Source organism: Salvelinus namaycush, chromosome 18, assembly GCF_016432855.1.
Source record: "Salvelinus namaycush isolate Seneca chromosome 18, SaNama_1.0, whole genome shotgun sequence".
Classification (NCBI taxonomy): Eukaryota; Metazoa; Chordata; class Actinopteri; order Salmoniformes; family Salmonidae; genus Salvelinus; species Salvelinus namaycush.
Window position 1 is genome coordinate 25,374,920 of NC_052324.1, and position 20,652 is coordinate 25,395,571.

The 20,652-nt window shown below is 43.1% G+C and overlaps 2 protein-coding genes across 2 annotated transcripts in view; one reads left to right on the plus strand and one right to left on the minus strand.

Annotated features, from left to right (window-relative positions):
• The window catches only part of LOC120063262 (palmitoyltransferase ZDHHC8B-like), a 114,114-nt gene extending 99,153 nt beyond the window's left edge, over positions 1-14,961 (minus strand). The window contains exon 1 of the mRNA XM_039013525.1: positions 14,692-14,961. Coding sequence (XP_038869453.1) covers positions 14,692-14,795 — 104 coding nt within the window. The 5' untranslated portion in view covers positions 14,796-14,961. The remainder of the gene's footprint in view (positions 1-14,691) is intronic.
• A 523-nt stretch (positions 14,962-15,484) lies between these two features.
• LOC120063265 (serine/threonine-protein phosphatase PGAM5, mitochondrial-like) lies at positions 15,485-20,592 on the plus strand. The gene is made up of 6 exons (XM_039013528.1): positions 15,485-16,012; positions 16,249-16,421; positions 16,621-16,746; positions 17,275-17,363; positions 17,971-18,104; positions 18,330-20,592. Exons 1-6 carry the CDS (start codon positions 15,801-15,803, stop codon positions 18,478-18,480), a joined length of 885 nt encoding a protein of 294 aa, XP_038869456.1. The 5' UTR covers positions 15,485-15,800; the 3' UTR covers positions 18,481-20,592.
• Positions 20,593-20,652: the final 60 nt, after the last annotated feature.

The window sequence follows — 20,652 nt, forward strand, 5'->3', positions numbered from 1 at the left end:
GGCCTTTCTAGGCAGTTTTTCCTAGCCACCGTGCTTCTACACCTGCATTGCTTGCTGTTTGGGGTTTTAGGCTGGGTTCCTGTACAGCACTTTGAGATATCAGCTGATGTAAGAAGGGCTATATAAATTAATTTGATTTGATTTTATCAAGACTTTAGAAATTGCCTCTAAGAACACACAAGGATTGCAAGCCACATACAGGGACAAATAACACTGGTTGTGGCTCATGTCAGTGTCGTCCGAGTCTCCACCAACCATGTTGATCAAGAAAAGATACAAGCACTCAGCGGCTGATTTATCTCCCATCCCTCTGATGTTTAGTCCTCAGTATGAAAGCCTACAGCACTGCAGCTGGTGTGTCAGGATACAGACTGACAGATGACAGACACCACCTCACAGATCTGTTGCAATAGGAAGGGGAGGCAGACTCTGCCACTTGCAACATTGACATACAAGTTCCAGCCCAACCCATCCCCTAGCCAGATGGGCTATTTCAGTGAGGTCACGAAGAGAGAGAAGCAGCAGGACAAACAGAAAACATCCTTGGTCCAGTTGAAATAAGAAAGAACTGATACTCCTTCTATACCCTTCTGCCCATAGAATCCTCCTGTCATCCCAATGCAGGGAAGATATCTGCAAACTTCCAAACACACACTATCAGAGAGCCTCTGCATCAATTAGATAACAATTAATGGCTGGAATGAGCCGAGCCACAACACATTCATTTGTAAATAGTTATTTTAGTGGTCAGTAGCTAGGTTGCTATCCATCTGGTGACAGATTTGAATGCGAATATTCTAAAATCTGCATAAAAACCATATGCACATTTTCCCACCAGACATAATGCACATTAAAGTACATTTTGGTGTTAAATTCTCATGTACCGAATAAAACATACAAATTAAATGGGTTTCCATCTCATTTTCATTCTACTGATATTTTCTCACCAAAATAATTTGCGTTATATATGAATGTGCCCACGCAGGTATTGGCCGTGTGCTCTAGCCAACAGCTCGCATATATAGTGCTGGTATAGCCAACATGAAGAAATTATTATTGACAAAAGAGAGAAAAAATGTGAATAAATAAATGACAGCCAAGTATCGATCATCATGTCACCAGAATAAGACCCTATTTTTATTGGAAAGGAGCATCAAGCTCATCACCATGGACTTTAACCACCCTGTGAAGTTCATCATAATTTATTAAATCTGTAGCTGAATAAACTGTATACTTTCATGAGCTATAGTGGGTGAACCACACAACATATCATAGGGTGACTGCAAATTTACTTCAATATGAGGGTTTTATATCAATATTTGCGCATTAAAGAGTTTCCACCGCCACTTCTTGCATAATACATTTTATCGACACTAAAAGATCCCACCTTGTCTAGCGTGTTTCGTTTTGTTGACATTTGGAAAGATTAGAGAAATTATCCTTTTCCATCAGGCCTGTTATGAAACGTTTTATCCGACATGTACTTTACCCACATAAAATGTTTGATGGAAACCTGGTTAGTGGTGTAAACATGCTGGTAACGTGGATAGGATTGTATCTAGCCAAGTAGCCATGTCGTCAGTGAGTCAATATTGGTAGATGAGATGGAGTATGAATAATCATTTCATACTGCTGTTGAGAAGAGTCACAGTAACGGAACAATGACTCCCCGGCCTCAGGTTGTGCTCTGATAACAATTATTCAGATTCTAAAGTATTCTGCACCACTTCACACAGCCAAGGGAAACATTTCTCCCAGAGGAAATCCATGGCTAAGAGTTGTCTGGACATTTTACCGTGAGGGGATTTTAATCCCTATACATTTTTGACTAATGTTTCTGTCAAATGGGCTAGCCAACGAAACCTCTAACAAAACGTCCTCTTTTAAAAAAACACAACTTTAGTATTCCTACTAATCATGACTGACACTGGAGTTTAAATACAAATGTTATGCTTGAATTGGGGCTAATATAGTATCATTCAGGCTCTAAAAACCATTAGAATTGGTGCCAAGTGAGATACAGATTACAGTTCTGCTTGGCGGGCTGCGGTACCACTCAACATGCAGCTCACAAGCTGTTTTCATCTTAAACAGAGGAGAATCAATTTGGTCACACATTACAGCGTACAGCAGTATAATAGGTATTGTCTGGTCACCAAAGACTCTGCATAAAAATCAACTACTGCAAATCCAGATTACAGTAAACCATTACTGAATTAATTCACTGACAAAAATATGGCTGTTATAATGGGGCTAGATAACAAATCAACTCAACAAAAATCCTTAACCACAAGATATTTTCAGGTAAGATTAATGAGTGCTTCTTCAACTCAGGTCTCCACAGTCAAATCAGTCCATGTGCATTGCACTCAGTCTATTCAAACTAAGTAAGGTAGAAAACAGACAAATACAGAGTGCCGTTTCACCACTCACCCACTGCAGAGTATAGCAGCCAGGGTAGGCTGTATATAGCAGCCAGGGTAGGCTGTATATAGCAGCCAGGGTAGGCTGTATATAGCAGCCAGGGTAGGCTGTATATAGCAGCCAGCGTAGGCTGTGTATATAGCAGCCAGGGTAGGCTGTGTATATAGCAGCCAGCGTAGGCTGTGTATATAGCAGCCAGCGTAGGCTGTGTATATAGCAGCCAGGGTAGGCTGTGTATATAGCAGCCAGGGTAGGCTGTATATAGCAGCCAGGGTAGGCTGTATATAGCAGCCAGGGTAGGCTGTATATAGTAGCCAGGGTAGGCTGTATATAGTAGCCAGGGTAGGCTGTATATAGCAGCCAGGGTAGGCTGTATATAGCAGCCAGGGTAGGCTGTATATAGTAGCCAGGGTAGGCTGTATATAGCAGCCAGGGTAGGCTGTATATAGTAGCCAGGGTAGGCTGTATATAGCAGCCAGGGTAGGCTGTGTATATAGCAGCCAGCGTAGGCTGTGTATATAGCAGCCAGGGTAGGCTGTGTATATAGCAGCCAGGGTAGGCTGTATATAGCAGCCAGGGTAGGCTGTATATAGCAGCCAGGGTAGGCTGTATATAGCAGCCAGGGTAGGCTGTATATAGCAGCCAGGGTAGGCTGTATATAGCAGCCAGGGTAGGCTGTATATAGTAGCCAGGGTAGGCTGTATATAGCAGCCAGGGTAGGCTGTATATAGCAGCCAGGGTAGGCTGTATATAGCAGCCAGCGTAGGCTGTGTATATAGCAGCCAGCGTAGGCTGTGTATATAGCAGCCAGGGTAGGCTGTATATATAGCAGCCAGGGTAGGCTGTATACATATAGCAGCCAGGGTAGGCTGTATACATATAGCAGCCAGGGTAGGCTGTATACATATAGCAGCCAGGGTAGGCTGTATACATATAGCAGCCAGGGTAGGCTGTATACATATAGCAGCCAGGGTAGGCTGTATACATATAGCAGCCAGGGTAGGCTGTATACATATAGCAGCCAGGGTAGGCTGTATACATATAGCAGCCAGGGTAGGCTGTATACATATAGCAGCCAGGGTAGGCTGTATACATATAGCAGCCAGGGTAGGCTGTATACATATAGCAGCCAGGGTAGGCTGTATACATATAGCAGCCAGGGTAGGCTGTATACATATAGCAGCCAGGGTAGGCTGTATACATATAGCAGCCAGGGTAGGCTGTATACATATAGCAGCCAGGGTAGGCTGTATACATATAGCAGCCAGGGTAGGCTGTATACATATAGCAGCCAGGGTAGGCTGTATACATATAGCAGCCAGGGTAGGCTGTATACATATAGCAGCCAGGGTAGGCTGTATACATATAGCAGCCAGGGTAGGCTGTATACATATAGCAGCCAGGGTAGGCTGTATACATATAGCAGCCAGGGTAGGCTGTATATATATAGCAGCCAGGGTAGGCTGTATATATATAGCAGCCAGGGTAGGCTGTATATATATAGCAGCCAGGGTAGGCTGTATATATATAGCAGCCAGGGTAGGCTGTATATATATAGCAGCCAGGGTAGGCTGTATATATATAGCATCCAGGGTAGGCTGTATATATATAGCATCCAGGGTAGGCTGTATATATATAGCATCCAGGGTAGGCTGTATATATATAGCATCCAGGGTAGGCTGTATATATATAGCAGCCAGGGTAGGCTGTATATATATAGCAGCCAGGGTAGGCTGTATATATATAGCAGCCAGGGTAGGCTGTATATATAGCAGCCAGGGTAGGCTGTATATATAGCAGCCAGGGTAGGCTGTATATATAGCAGCCAGGGTAGGCTGTATATATAGCAGCCAGGGTAGGCTGTATATATAGCAGCCAGGGTAGGCTGTATATAGTAGCCAGGGTAGACTGTATATAGTAGCCAGGGTAGGCTGTCTATAGCAGCCAGGGCAGGCTGTGTATATAGCAGCCAGGGTAGGCTGTGTATATAGCAGCCAGGGTAGGCTGTGTATATAGCAGCCAGGGTAGGCTGTGTATATAGCAGCCAGGGTAGGCTGTGTATATAGCAGCCAGGGTAGGCTGTGTATATAGCAGCCAGGGTAGGCTGTGTATATAGCAGCCAGGGTAGGCTGTATATAGCAGCCAGGGTAGGCTGTGTATAGCAGCCAGGGTAGAATGTGTATATAGCAGCCAGGGTAGGCTGTATATATAGCAGCCAGGGTAGGCTATATATATAGCAGCCAGGGTAGGCTATATATAGTAGCCAGGGTAGGCTGTATATAGTAGCCAGGGTAGGCTGTATATAGTAGCCAGGGTAGGCTGTATATAGTAGCCAGGGTAGGCTGTATATAGTAGCCAGGGTAGGCTGTATATAGTAGCCAGGGTAGGCTGTATATAGTAGCCAGGGTAGGCTGTATATAGTAGCCAGGGTAGGCTGTATATAGTAGCCAGGGTAGGCTGTATATAGCAGCCAGGGTAGGCTGTATATAGTAGCCAGGGTAGGCTGTCTATAGTAGCCAGGGTAGGCTGTATATAGCAGCCAGGGCAGGCTGTGTATATAGCAGCCAGGGTAGGCTGTGTATATAGCAGCCAGGGTAGGCTGTGTATATAGCAGCCAGGGTAGGCTGTGTATATAGCAGCCAGGGTAGAATGGGTATATAGCAGCCAGGGTAGAATGGGTATATAGCAGCCAGGGTAGGCTGTGTATATAGCAGCCAGGGTAGGCTGTATAGCAGCCAGGGTAGGCAGCATCCCAAATGGCACCCTATTCCCTATGTGCTGCACTACCTTTGACCAGGGCGCATATGGCTTTTGGGATGCTCAACATAGTCCATTAAAACAATCATCAACAGCATTAATATCTCTATTCTGTGAGCATGTGTGGAGTGGACAGACAACATCTCAATCTAAGTGCAGGTAACATTAGGCAGATCATTTCTCATGCATTTTAATACAGAATTTACACTGTATATTTGTTGTCTTTCCATTTGTGAACTATCCAAAGGTCTGTCTGACTAAAGTTATGTGACAGTAGCTATAAGAGCTCCTCAGAACTACTACAAAGGCTGAGGCCAAAGCCAAACAGAGATCCTGGAGTGGCGAGGCTAGCCCTTCATGACCACTCGCATTTATGTCGCTCTGCTGGTTACAGATGACTGAGTACCACAGCTCGTTCTGATGTGCCCATCTCTGGGGTCTTCTAAAGATGGACTTCAACCGAAATGGCCAAAGATATGAAAACCCCACACTCGATCGGCCTATCCATCTCTTTCTCCCCTGTGTCTGTTTCTATGGCTCTCTGGAGTACTTGAGACGTAGGCTACACTCCTCTACCTACACACGCCTCCTTTTATAACTTAGACAGACACCGCTGTACTCCAGGCCTTCTTTCGATCTCTGTATAAATGGCTCTTTTAGCACGAGGTGTCAGAGGCAGAGCTCTATTTCAACTTATTCCTGGTCGGTAACGAACCTGCCAAAACAGTGAATAGAGGGGGAAACAGGGAGGAGACGCCCAGGGAGGGAGCGCTTGGAGGTCTAAATCAATCCCACATGTTCTCAGGAAGAGTATTTTCCACCACTAGGTGGAGAACAGAAACCCTGTACTTCCAGTCCCAAGCGCCTCACTCCCCTTCCCCGCACTTTTTCAGCCACACTGCTGCTTTGAGCTGCTCTGACTACATACAGATGGCTTCATTTAGCCAAGCCATGGCATCACAGGGCACAAGTTATTTTTGACTGAGCTCAGAAAAAGCTTGAGGGCAAATAGAGAGACATAAAAAGAAAGGTTCTGAAGTAGCAATGCGTTTCAAACTTTGAAGGCAGAGAAGTGCTCTCCCTAGCTTTGTCACAGATAAAAGATTATGGCAAAATAAAGGAATTTCCCCCCTACTGTTTGAGGCATTGTGTTTGTCACATTCAAGGCAGAATGCAAAACAGCTCACAAAAACCCAAGCACAACATAAGGTTGTGTCTTCTCTCTGAGTTGGGGAGAAATAGGACAGCAGCAAAACAGTTTGAGCCATCAAATCATTTTAAAGTCCAATAAGGCTCAGATCAAAACATATAAACATGATTCAGATTAAACCTCTGCTGCTTTCAAATCAATGCCAAAAACAACAACACATAGATCAGTCTTTGTTAAAAGCACTTGTCAGGCGCAGATGGAATTACTGTATACATAACTTATACACAGTCATGCACACACCCAGTCCATTTCAAATGCCTAGCTGCCACATCTTATTAGAATTATACATAGCACTCATTTAAATAACAACCTGTGCACGGCCGTGGTTAATGTAATGGAGGGCAGGCATGAGGCTGTGTTTTGCCAGGCAGGAGGAACCTACTCTGTTCAGGATGCCAGACACGACCAGGGAAGCTGATCCGTCAGCATTATCTTAACCTAGTTGTCAGTCAGTGACAGGAGGCTAGGATGGAATCAGATTAGATGACCCAGCCTTTTATTCACTGGCCTCATTCACTCATCAATACCAATGTAGGGTGAAGATGTAATGCATGCTTGTCTGTCTTATGTCAACCCTCTCTGACTCACTGCAGTCGGGCTGTGGTTGGTTGGGTCTAGTGATGGGGTATGAAGAAGTGGCTGGTCCAAGACATCTATCTGTGGAGAAGCAAAAGCTGGACATGCCATGGTTATGGAGGAGAGAGATCTGATTTATGGTAGTACCATGCCATAGCCCATGGCAGATAACGACTGGGATATTGCCCTCCCTGTGAGAGGGTGGGAGAGAGGGGAAGGCTGGGAGGATGGGGAGGTTAAAGTAGATAACTACATACAGTGGGGCAAAAAAGTATTTAGTCAGCCACCAATTGTGCAAGTTCTCCCACTTAAAAAGATGAGAAAGGCCTGTAATTTTCATCATAGGTACACTTCAACTATGACAGACAAAATGAGAGAAAAAAAATCCAGAAAATCACATTGTAGGATTTTTAATTAATTTATTTGCAAATTATGGTGGAAAATAAGTATTTGGTCACCTACAAACAAGCAAGATTTCTGGCTCTCACAGACCTGTAACTTCTTCTTTAAGAGGCTCCTCTGTCCTCCACTCGTTACCTGTATTAATGGCACCTGTTTAAACTTGTTATCAGTATAAAAGACACCTGTCCACAACCTCAAACAGTCACACTCCAAACTCCACTATGGCCAAGACCAAAGAGCTGTCAAAGGACACCAGAAACAAAATTGTAGACCTGCACCTGGCTGGGAAGACTGAATCTGCAATAGGTAAGCAGCTTGGTTTGAAGAAATCAACTGTGGGAGCAATTATTAGGAAATGGAAGACATACAAGACCACTGATAATCTCCCTCGATCTGGGGCTCCACACAGGATCTCACCCCGTGGGGTCAAAATGATCACAAGAACGGTGAGCAAAAATCCCAGAACCACACGGGGGGACCTAGTGAATGACCTGCAGAGAGCTGGGACCAAAGTAACAAAGCCTACCATCAGTAACACACTACGCCGCCAGGGACTCAAATCCTGCAGTGCCAGACGTGTCCCCCTGCTTAAGCCAGTACATGTCCAGGCCCGTCTGAAGTTTGCTAGAGAGCATTTGGATGATCCAGAAGAAGATTGGGAGAATGTCATATGGTCAGATGAAACCAAAATAGAACTTTTTGGTAAAAACTCAACTCGTCGTGTTTGGAGGACAAAGAATGCTGAGTTGCATCCAAAGAACACCATACCTACTGTGAAGCATGGGGGTGGAAACATCATGCTTTGGGGCTGTTTTTCTGCAAAGGAACCAGGACGACTGATCCGTGTAAAGGAAAGAATGAATGGGGCCATGTATCGTGAGATTTTGAGTGAAAACCTCCTTCCATCAGCAAAGGCATTGAAGATGAAACGTGGCTGGGTCTTTCAGCATGACAATGATCCCAAACACACCGCCCGGGCAACGAAGGAGTGGCTTCGTAAGAAGCATTTCAAGGTCCTGGAGTGGCCTAGCCAGTCTCCAGATCTCAACCCCATAGAAAATCTTTGGAGGGAGTTGAAAGTCCGTGTTGCCCAGCAACAGCCCCAAAACATCACTGCTCTAGAGGAGATCTGCATGGAGGAATGGGCCAAAATACCAGCAACAGTGTGTGAAAACCTTGTGAAGACTTACAGAAAACGTTTGACCTCTGTCATTGCCAACAAAGGGTATATAACAAAGTATTGAGATAAACTTTTGTTATTGACCAAATACTTATTTTCCACCATAATTTGCAAATAAATTCATTAAAAATCCTACAATGTGATTTTCTGGATTTTTTTTTCTCATTTTGTCTGTCATAGTTGAAGTGTACCTATGATGAAAATTACAGGCCTCTCTCATCTTTTTAAGTGGGAGAACTTGCACAATTGGTGGTGACTAAATACTTTTTTGCCCCACTGTATTATGGGTTGATATCCATGTTAACAGAGTAATTTGGGAGCTTGCCTTTATATTATATCAAAACTCCTGGTCTGAAATATACATTTGATCTAATTACTGTCACATAGCCTGCAGCAAAAAATATAGGAGACGTATCCATCTTGGAGTGTGTAAACCCCCATCGGAGAGAGAGTGAGAGGGAGTCATCACACTGTCTATTGTTTGAAATAAGTCTTTAGTGTTTTGTTGTATTGATGCCATTTCTCTACCTTCATCTTCAGTGGAAAAACTCATCTTCAACAATTTTTTGTGTTTGTCAGTTTCACTACAGACGCAAACAAACAAAACGCAATCATGAACTCTAGATAGTATAAAATAAATACAATTGAAATTACATTGATTTACAGGCCTACCTCATGTAAATCAGAGACTCAAGCTAGCATAATCATCCTTATGTTTCTATTGAATCCCTCAATTACAAAGTATGGATGAGATGAGACCATACACCACCCATGTATAGCATGAGACCATACACCACCCATGTATAGCATGAGACCATACACCACCCATGTATAGCATGAGACCATACACCACCCATGTATAGCATGAGACCATACACCACCCATCTATAGCATGAGACCATACACAACCCATCTATAGCATGAGACCATACACAACCCATCTATAGCATGAGACCATACACCACCCATCTATAGCATGAGACCATACACAACCCATCTATAGCATGAGAAAGTGGAAACAAAAGTGATAAATTGGGGAGGGGAACAGTCAGTGTTAAAGGGGTTATGTAAACCTTTACCTTAAAATTGAACTCTATGGTTTCTGTGTATGCTGCCAAATCTGATGACTGTATTCAGCCCCAAGACATTTGATAAAGAGGAATTACAGTTCATCGTATCTTACTGTATGAGCGACAGTACATAGTTATCGTTTCATGATTGATAATTTTTTTTTTTGTCAGTTTCAAGATTTGGGATTGGTCCATCAGCCATCAAACAACTAGAGACTGTTCCTTTTAAAGTACAGACATGATGTCGATTACAAACACAATCAGACATCAATTTACCTGGTCAAATAAATAAAGACACATTCCTGATAAAAATAAACTGTGATAGAAAGAATATAGTGTAGTGATAAAGAGTGGGGTTAAAGTCTCAATGACTGTGCAGAGATTAGTAATCTCCACGAGGGAGCCACGATTAATGAGAACTAATAAGGTATATACACAATTAAAACAATTATTTTCCATTTTATTGAAGGGGGGTAGAATTACATGCACAATAAAACCAACATTGCTTTTATATCGACCTGTGAGTCATCCTCATTCCTCCCATGTTCTTGCTGTAATATAGTACATGACTGTGAGGAAAGAGAGCGAGAACAGCACAACCCAGCACCAAATTCCTCTACCAGACCACTCCATAGCCTGAGGTGCTGCTCGTAAAAGAGGAAGGATGGATGAAATTGTATTGCTATTTAATCTGACACGACTAGCCACAGCATATATACAGACCCAGTCCTGGTAAAAGCATTTTCAATAGTGAAACACAAAGATGCATGTATCTACCCAAACCTGAGGACAGGCAGTTGTGTAGTGATTTTATGAATCACTTTGGCCTTGCGGCTCTCAGTGAGATTATCAGCATCTATATGACACAGAAGACTGAAGGGTCCCCTATATCCTATCGCTCTCATGTTATCGGCAGTATATCAATCCTGTTATCTTCATCTCTGATGTTAACTCACTGTGACACTGCATGAGGAAGGAGAGCTCTGCTCTTTCCAGGGTGGTGACAGGATAGAAAAGCTGCATGGATGGAGAGAGAGACAGAGAGACGGAGAGAACGAGAGCAAAATCTGAAGTCTAGTGATAATCTAAAGAGGATGAGATATTCTAAATCTAAACAACACAAAGAACAAGGTGGGTGATTTAGCAAACCAGACAGACAGCATAAATGCCACCATGCTATTTTAATACAGCAGGCTTATATCCTTTAAAATGATATCAAACAAACGGTGCTGATATCACTTTGCCCATATCAAAACAAACAATGTAGATGAAATTACTAAATTAACATCAAATCCACAGCGAGCCTCACAATCAAACACATTAATATACTATAGGACAGTGGAGATCTGGGCTGGGCTCTCATGGTCTCTAATATGCGGTACTTATTGACAATAAAGAGAGAGGACAGCAGCAGTGCTTACTGAACCTCCCAATAAAGAGAGAGGACTGCAGCAGTGCTTACTGAACCTCCCAATAAAGAGAGAGGACAGCAGCAGTGCTTACTGAACCTCCCAATAAAGAGAGAGGACAGCAGCAGTGCTGCGTAAACACACACAATCTGTGTCCCAAATGGCACCCTATTCCCTATAAAGTGCACTACTGTTGACCAGAGCCAACTATTTAGGGAATCGGTGTCATTTGGATTAAGATCATTGGGGATGTACATTTAATTACTCTCCTAAAAGTTCAATTAATGTGGTAGAGAAGAGATTACCACAATGTTTTAAAACACCACAGACACCAGAGAACATCAAGCACTTAGCCCTGGATATTGGCATTAATCCATCTATCCAGCCCTCACCACCACCCCATCATGTTGGGGTGAGTAAGAACTGTATGAGATTAAAGATACCCCTGGTTCACTCTATGACATCCTAATGCATCATCATACACATGAACAGAACTTTCACAATGACCAATTTTTGTTGCTATGTCCACACTAGCAACAAAAATATATAGTTAGAATGAAGCAATGTATTGGGCATTCTAAGTGGTATTCTAGTATGGACATTGGATCGAACATTGCCCATACCAGCAGAGTAATAGTGGTCATGGAGGAAAAGAGAGTAATTAAATCAGGAAACAATGGAGTCTCTGGGACAACTTGAGTATCGTCACATTTAAATAAATCTATATTGTAAAGGAGGAAACAGATGTGGAAGTCAAAGATTAGATTTCTCTGTCTGTCCACGTTGCTCTGGCTCCCTTGCCAATGTGTACTTACATGACTCCCTGGGAGATATTTTGCCTCTAAACACAACCAGCCACCTCTTCTATAACTTATTGCCATAAAAACTGCTGAAAGCAGTACCCATCCGCATGATCAATTGATAGTGTCCGGAAATGTGGCAGGTAGAAAATGTATTGGACAATGGGCATTTGGTCAAGGGCATGGTGAAAGACTTTAAACTAAGTGTTTGTGTCAGCACCCAGTCCAAAGTTATACCACATATTGTTTCTGGAGAAATACCAGAAGCTGGACCTACGTGGAGGAATCAGGGAACCTTGTCACATGGCATTATGAGCCTTATGTGAATGAGTGAATCATATTGTGGTCGTGGAGGACAGACATACTGTAAAGCCACTGACAGGCAAGCCAGGCACAGCAGTAACAGTAACACTGGGCCAGAGCTCAGCTGGCACTTATACTATTCACACAGTGTCTCTTCCTCCATGCCTGATATGACATTTGTGTGAAGAGCTGGCAATCACATGGCCCACAATGACTCACTCTATGGCTCGGAGAAGGGAGATGGCTCACAGGTCTTTCAACATAGTATACGTGGGGCTTCATCTATGGGGTCTCCTGCTGTGTGTTGTGTTGTGGTGCACTGTGGAATGTTGTTTTGCATTGTGGTGTATTGAGGAGTATTGTGGTTAGAGCGTTGGGCCAGTAACCGAAGGTTGCTGGATTGAATCCCTGAGCTGACAAGGTAGAAATCTGTCGTTCTGCCCCTGAGCAAGGCAGTTAACCCACTGTTCCCTGGGTGCCGTGGATGTTGATTATGGCAGCCCCCCGCACCTCTCTGATTAAGAAGTGTTGGGTTAAATGCGGAAGACACATTTCAGTTGAATACATTTAGTTGGACAACTGACTAGGTATCCCCCTTTCCCTTTCCCCATTGTGTAAAGCATGTGTGCCCCACATATTTTAGTGTGGATGTGTCCAGTTATTCCACCCCAGGGCGTTCCATTATACATGGCCCAATCCTCTGAATACGTAACTGCATGAGAAATCAAAGAGCAAAGCAACACCAGGGTAAAATCCTAATCCTTACCCTTATCCTTACTGTTGGGGGTCAATGATTGGCCCATCTATCTAGCCCTGAACACAGCTTGACTGGAACCCCTGCTGCAATAGAGAAGCTGGGCAGAAAAACCGAGGTCTGGAAGATTGGAGAGGGACCTACGAAGTTTTCCACAGCACTGTATCAGCTACTGTGGTGACAATGCATACGACTAGCACATCAGGGCTACAGCATTAGCCTACTTCTTCATCTGACCATTTGTCTATGCAAAGCCTCTTACAGCCAGGGAGGAACCAGGGAGTTGTTGTTGACGCTCCAATCTAGATTGCTGGGCAACAGGGCAAGCCAAGTCCATAGGTTTCCTTTAATCTAAACCATTAACCCCCAGTACAAAAGCCATGCTACACTCTCAGCCTCCCTCAAATATATATATATATATATATATATATATATATATCCTGAATAGTTTAGTCTGGGCAACATTTGAAACCATTTGCTTTACATTGCTTCTGTTGTTGTTTTTTGATGATTTTCTATTTGTTGTCTGCTAATAATTACATGCACCAGTTTCCCTTTTAAACAGCTGCTTTTAACAGCATGAAGGAGAACAGTGTCATGGAATAAAGGCTTATATCATAATCACCACATGAAATAATGTTACATCTGATGATTTATTTATCACATCATGACTGCATGAGAACATCTGATGGTCCTTTAGCAAAACATATGAGTCATACAACAGGTGTAGGACAAATAACATGTAACGTGGTGTGGTGTCTCTCTAAACCAGCCGGAGTAGAAAGTGCCACCTATTTGACCACAAAATAGACAATAAATCTCATTAGTTCAGTCAAACCACTAGTCTCCATAAGCAAATAGACTCAGCTGTAAATCTAAGTGCAGATTCAAATTTACAGCAGGCCTAGGCTGTACTCCAAATGTTACAATCAGATTATTAGCCTGTCTATAAATTATGCATTTGAAGTAGATCACAGGGTCACTCAGGAATGCAATCCATGACGTGGGACCGTGTGTGTGTGTGTGTGTGTCTAGAACAAAACAAATAGAACAAAACAAATCAGGGTGGAAAAAAGAACCTTCAGAAAAACGTAACTCATTGTAAACCACATACATTTCCATAATGAAGGTGAAGCGGTACGGCTCGAAACACTACAACCTTCAGAGCGCATGCACTTGAGTGACAGGAGTAAATGTCCCGTTAAACACTTAGATGTAGATTTCGAAGGCGAGGCAGTATTCCTATTCAATATTGAACTCATCCATAACCCAAGCTACCAGTTGCAACAATATAACAATTCGTTGCTCCGTTGCTTGTTTCGCCCGTAGAACTAAAGGAGAAACCCGCTGGCAAGTATGGCGGACTACGGCTTCATAGCAACCTATACCCGCTATGTGCCTACCTCCTAGGCTACTTCAAGCTTGAGTGGGGTGTCCAATGACGTTTATTCTAGAAAAAAAAAATGCATTTGGAAAACAAATATAGCCTAAAGTTGGCCTACATGTCACAAAGGAGTTTCTACCATAATGCCTCGACACACCTAAACATTGTCACCAAAACGAGTACAAGACAATAATAACCTGTTCCGTGCACAGTCAAAACATTTTATAAAACCATTCATAACAGCATAAAGATCCGACCCGAAAAAGCAGTCTAAACCTCTCCAACAAAAACTTCTAACAGTAATAGCCATTGGTTACCACCAGATCATTGGACCTAGGCTAGGATTGATACTAATGAGGACGCTTTATTATGTGTAGACTATTAGCAGAAGCATGTATGACTTAAACAAGGATAAAACTTACGTAAAAACGAAGAATAAGGTGGTGGATCCCACAAGAAAAGTGGCAGCAGTAGATACCGGGATGTATTTGGTGGGTTTAAATCTCTTTCCAACGCTGTTGGGCATTCTGTAATTTCCACATTCCTCAATTATTTATTCCAATTGGAGACGGTATACAGATGTAAAGATCCAGTCTGAAATATCTACATTTACCGATTCAGAAAATATGTCTTTATTACTGTTAAACGCACACAGATCCAAAGATAGACAAGCAAAAATATACTGCGCTCCGAAAGACTAGAAATCCCACTCTAGCAATCCAGCCCACGAGTGAGGTCACAAAACCGCTTGAAAGGTGGAGCCTAGGTTGAAGATAACAATATAATATATTTTAAAGCTAGTTCAATGCAAAACGAAGAGGACTGTGATGGGATGCTTAGGTTACAGCCAGGGGCCACACGTTTTATTCACCCTCAAATCGGATTTAATATATTTCATTTTGCTTATTTTTTTTTTTGCATATCTAAACCAGTCACTCATCACTATCGTTTTATGCAACTTTTGTTACATATACATTCCTTTTGACTTTGGCCCTACTGTGATGGTAGAGAGTGAAAATCCAAAAGAGATACACATTATTTATTATAATAAGGACCTCCACAATCTCTCTGCTCCCCTGCTGAATTTTCAGGTCTTTGGCATCTGTTTCATGGGCTGTGCGCGCCCTCTAATGGTTAATAATTTGTTCGTTTTGTCCAGCGCTTTCGCGTATCGTAATATCTGCGCTAGCTGGTTCTTTGGCTCTAGCGAGACACCATAGTTCCAAGCACTCTATGTTTTCCTTTTTAGTTAGCTGCTAGCTTGTTAAGTGATTCCAAGAAGCTTCATAATCTTTGACTGGACTTATTTTTAGCTAGCGATTAAAGAGTCGTTGGAGGGTATTCACTCTATTCCTGCACATAGAAAGGGTGTAAATCCACAGACCAAACCAGAGGCTGATCTAGCTAGGTCAGGATTAGCCGCTCCTCAGTTCTTGAAAGGAATCTCTTCTACTACAGACGTTGGGCGGCATTAGCAAGTTAGCTCGCTACCTAGCAAACGCACTGCAAAGAACCGATAGTTTTTCACAACATGTCATATCGGAGGACAATTAAAATAGTGTGTGGGTTCGCTGGCGGATCAGCGGTGCTGGTTGTTGCGGCTGCCGCAGCTGAATACCAGGGCTGTTTCGGCCACACGCGAGCCGCTCGGTGGAGCCTGTTCAATGTTTTGCAAGCTGCACAGCCAGCGGGGAACCGCACTGTTGAATCTACTGGAAATGCCTGGGACTTCAACTGGGATAAGTATGCCTCCTTTATTAGCTAAGTCTGATGCAGACTACTATAAAACATAGAGGGCGGTCAGATCTGTTCATGTGGGTCAAGTAGTTTAGTCTGACTGAGTCAGTGTGATTGATTGATATTAGCAGCCAGCGACAACATGTTGACAGCCTGACAGGTCTGGGCTCTTGGCATGTCATCAAGAGAAGTAAACCACAACACACATACATCACTAATTTGTTCCCTCTGTACTGTACTAGGCGGGACCTGTCCGCACTGTTGACAAATGGGAAGAAGGAGGTCGTCAGTGAAGACCCAAGCTCAGAGCAGGACAATGGGAAACCCAAAGCCACACGCAACATCCTCCTCATCAGACACTCCCAGTACAACTTGAGTGGCAATGGAGACCATGAGAGAATCCTCACCCCTTTAGGTTGTGTACCCTGTGCTGCTGTGTACTCATGTTGCTAAAGGCATGAAACATAGACCTAGTTCTCAACTCTACTCTCCAGCTCAACAGTTGAGTTTTAGTGAATAAGAAGAGCATATTCAGCAGCACTCAACAGAGGTGGTGAAAGTGGTTCACAATTGCAGTCTGCTAATTTTGTGGACTATGTGTTTGTATTCTGCAGGTCGGGAGCAGGCTGAGTTTACTGGCCAGCGGTTGGCTGCCCTTGGGTTAAAGTATGACATCATGGTCCACTCCACTATGGCCAGGGCCACCGAGACTGCCAACATCATCAGCAAATACCTCCCAGGTCAGAACCATAGACCGGCAAACTTTACAGCTGAGGCGTATGCCGGAGTATGTACAATATTCACTTTACAGCTGAGGCGTATGCCGGAGTATGTACAATATTCACTTTACAGCTGAGGCGTATTCCGGAGTATATACAATATTCAGCTCCAGGTCCCATGAGACTAACCAGTAACGTACATCAGGAGTGACCAAATCTCCTTCTGGAGAGCTACCATCCTGAAGGATTTCTCCGACTGAATTTAACACTCCTGATTCAACAGAATTCATAGACCATATGGTTGAATCAGGTGTGTTTGTGTAGAGCAGGAGCAAAAGCCAGCAGCCCCAGTAGTTCAGGAGAAGGGCTGGTTACCTGCTCCTATACATCTTGCAGATATTTACATCACCTGATACCAAGGCTCTATCTGATAACAGCCTCAGAAGCTTTGATCTCAGATATTTCAGAGTAAAAATGTCATGAATCATGATGAGTATTTCACTACTCACCGCTAACTAACTTTAATCTTCCGGTATGTTATTGGTTTAGGGGTGGAGCTGGTGAGCTGTGATTTGCTAAGAGAAGGAGCACCCATCGAACCTGTGCCTCCTGTCACCCACTGGAAGCCTGACGCTGTGGTGAGATGGCCATTCTGGATTCTCAATGGCCTGTGTGTCTGTCATATTACCTCCTGTTCAGTGTCCCTTTCACTTGTTATCTATACTGAACAAAAATATAAACTCAACATGCAACAATTTCTAAGATTTTACTGTGTTACAGTTTATAGAAGGAAATCAGTCAATTGAAATAAATTCCTTAGGCCCTAATTTATGGATTTCACATGACTGGGCAAGGATGCAGCCATGGGTGGCCCTAGGAGGGCATAGGCCCACCCACTGTGTAATGATCATGCTGTTTAATCAGCTTCTTGATATGCCAAACCTGTCATGTGGATGGATTATCTTGGCAAAGGAGAAATTCTCACTAACATTGATGTAAACAAATTTGTGCACAAAGTTTGAGAGAGACCTTTTCTGTGCGTATGGAACATTTCTGGGATCTTTTATTTCAGCTCATGAAAAATGGGACCAACACTTTACATGTTGTGTTTATATTTTTGTTCATTATAGTTACAGGTGTCTGCTTGTATGTATCATTCAATGCAATGCAATGCAATGAGAGGTCATAGGTCAGCTCAAACACTCGTCTTACACAACCACTGTGGACCTCTCTACCGCTCTACAGCAGTACCACGAGGACGGGGCCCGAATCGAGGCTGCCTTCCGCCGCTACATCCACCGCGCTGATCCCAAGCAGAAGGAGGACAGCTACGAGATCATCGTCTGTCATGCCAATGTCATCCGCTATTTTGTGTGCAGGTGTGTTGGTCTCCCGAGGCAGGCTGAAGCTGGAGCAAACCCCCATTCAACAGACGATGCTAATCATCATGACCTTGTGTAGCAATTCCAATATATTATATCTTTTGCATTTCGTGACAATAATGATGTGCTTGCCAACATCCCATGACAGATGTGTATATTTGTTAGATCAGGGTGTATCGGTTGCTCTAACGGTCTCAATCTCTTTCTGTCTGTATGTCTCAGGGCCCTGCAGTTCCCTCCAGAGGGCTGGCTGAGGATTGGGCTGAACAACGGCAGCATCACCTGGCTCACCGTGCGCCCCAGCGGCAGGGTGGCACTGAGGACACTGGGAGACTCAGGGTTCATGCCCCCGGACAAACTCACACGGACCTGACCATGTTCCACCTACAGTATTCACTCGTTCTCTTTCTGAGAGGTTCAGATGTCAGTCGCAGGGTGAACTGAATGGCTCTTGATTTCTGCTTAAGTGTCTTGAAAGTTATTTTTGGTGTTAATTTTGTAACTTCAATGTGCAATGAGATATTCTGTGGTGTTTTGTTGTGATCAACTCCCCTGCCATCGTTTGCCAACTAGGGGAAAGTGGGGTTAGTTGAGCCAACGCTTGTTTCTAGGAAACCATGCACAAAACTAATCATGTGACCAAATATTTAGGAAGAGGCCATCATTTCATGGAGTCTGGGAAGGAAGAAACCATATGGTAAGCAAGTTAGGGTCCAAAAATGGATTTTCACAAAGTTAAATGAATTTGTGTTATAAGTTCCATGATAATTTAGCAGGTGCTTATGTTTGTCCTATTTCACACATCTACAAATGTGTATTAATACACTTGATTTGGAAATGTTTTTGTTGTTGTACATCACACCTCCCCCTGAGACACACTCAGAGTTGGGTCACAGCCAGGGTCTGCCATGATCAACAATGACCGTGGAGCAATTAGGGTTAAGTGCCTTGCTCAAGGGAACATCAAGAGATTCTTTTTTTACGTTGCGACTCTGGTATTTGATTTCAGTCACTGGCCCAACGCTCTAACTACTAGGCCATCTGATGCTTGTATCTAGACCTATGTAGATAGTTTTAAGATTGTTTTGTACAGCAGTTGGGGTCTTTACAAGCTACAATATGAGGTCCTAAACTTAGCATGAAAGTGCATCCTTGTAGCTGTGTGGGCTAATATAGTCAAAATGTTTGCCTTGGGGTAACTTGAGCCAATACCACCATGACAAATTATGATTGCATTTTGTCAGTTTTATACATAATATGCATAGTATTTTTGCAATGTGTCATGCATATGAACTCAAGATAGGGAATTTGTATTGATACAGAGCAGACATTATCATGCCTGTGTATAGAATTGTAAAACAAGAAGGGATCTAGCCCCCCCTTGAGGTTCTTGATAGAGCAGCCAAGGAAGTGAGAGAAGGAGCAGCAGCAAGGAATGAAAACATACACTGAAGAGGTACAGTAACAAACATGTACCTGTGTGAAAATGAGTCTGTGGCAGAGGAACACAAGGTCTCATCTGATGACTTGGAGTCTGAGCTTGATAAACAAATCAAGAATCTCGCGGACCAGTTTCATGGGCTTAGTAGCCTCAAATGCAGAGAACTTGCCTATGAATTGGCAGATTGAAACATCCCTGTCCCAGATAACTGGTTAAGAGATGGAAGGGTAAGTGATATTGAACAGCGAGATCTTTATCTGAAAGTAGGCATACGTTTAAGACATTCAATATACCACAACCCTCCTTCCATTAATTCAACTTTGACCTACCAGCACCACCACCCACTTACCCCAAGGCGGCTCAATTTACCCCATACCTGGGTAGGTTGTGCCAAGAGTCCACTTTTTCTGGACAAGCTGTGTTTTCAAAAATGTTATGTTTATTTCCAGGAATACACGAAAATAAAGGAGAGCCGCACACTCTAGGCGCTCAGATGCAAAAATGTAATTACCAACGTTTCAACAGCAAAGCTGTCTTCATCAGAGTATATTTCCAGGAATACACAACATCGTGAAATATATGTAGATATCATTGTTCGAAAGAATACTTTATTTCCCTTGACATAGTGATGCTGAATGTAAAAGTTGCTCAACATACACCACTCTCCCCTACAGAGTGAAAGGGGAGTATAAAGAGTATGTTGTGCCCTTCCTGTCTTGATTTTGTATTAAACTGAAGGGGATTTTGTACTGATTCAGATTTCTCAATGAACTGTTGCTGTAACCAGATCCCTTAACTCAGAAAGCTGATGTGCTGATGACTGTGCGGGCCCACTCAACACTTATTATGGATGGAAACGGTATGCGAGTTTCATACACGAAGTGATAGGAATTTTAAACCAAAATCATTTGTCCAAAGTATGGCATATTTACTGTAGTTCTGTGAATGCTTCTCATGCTGTCCTTTTGTATTTGGATCAAAGCTTCCTCTTAGGTTTAGATACAGTTGTGTTCAGTAGAAACATGCAATAAAGGACAGACACATGGTCATGTAAATGTTTTGTGTTCCTCAGTAGTACACCAAATAAGTACTCTTAGTTATAAA

Excerpts from the sequence above, each read along its gene's own strand:
- LOC120063265 (XM_039013528.1), top strand. The coding sequence starts at position 15,801 with ATGTCATATCGGAGGACAATTAAAATAGTGTGTGGGTTCGCTGGCGGA. Across the intron at positions 16,013-16,248 it reads TGGGACTTCAACTGGGATAA|GCGGGACCTGTCCGCACTGT; the intron begins GTATGCCTCCTT and ends GTACTGTACTAG. Across the intron at positions 18,105-18,329 it reads ATCCGCTATTTTGTGTGCAG|GGCCCTGCAGTTCCCTCCAG; the intron begins GTGTGTTGGTCT and ends TGTATGTCTCAG.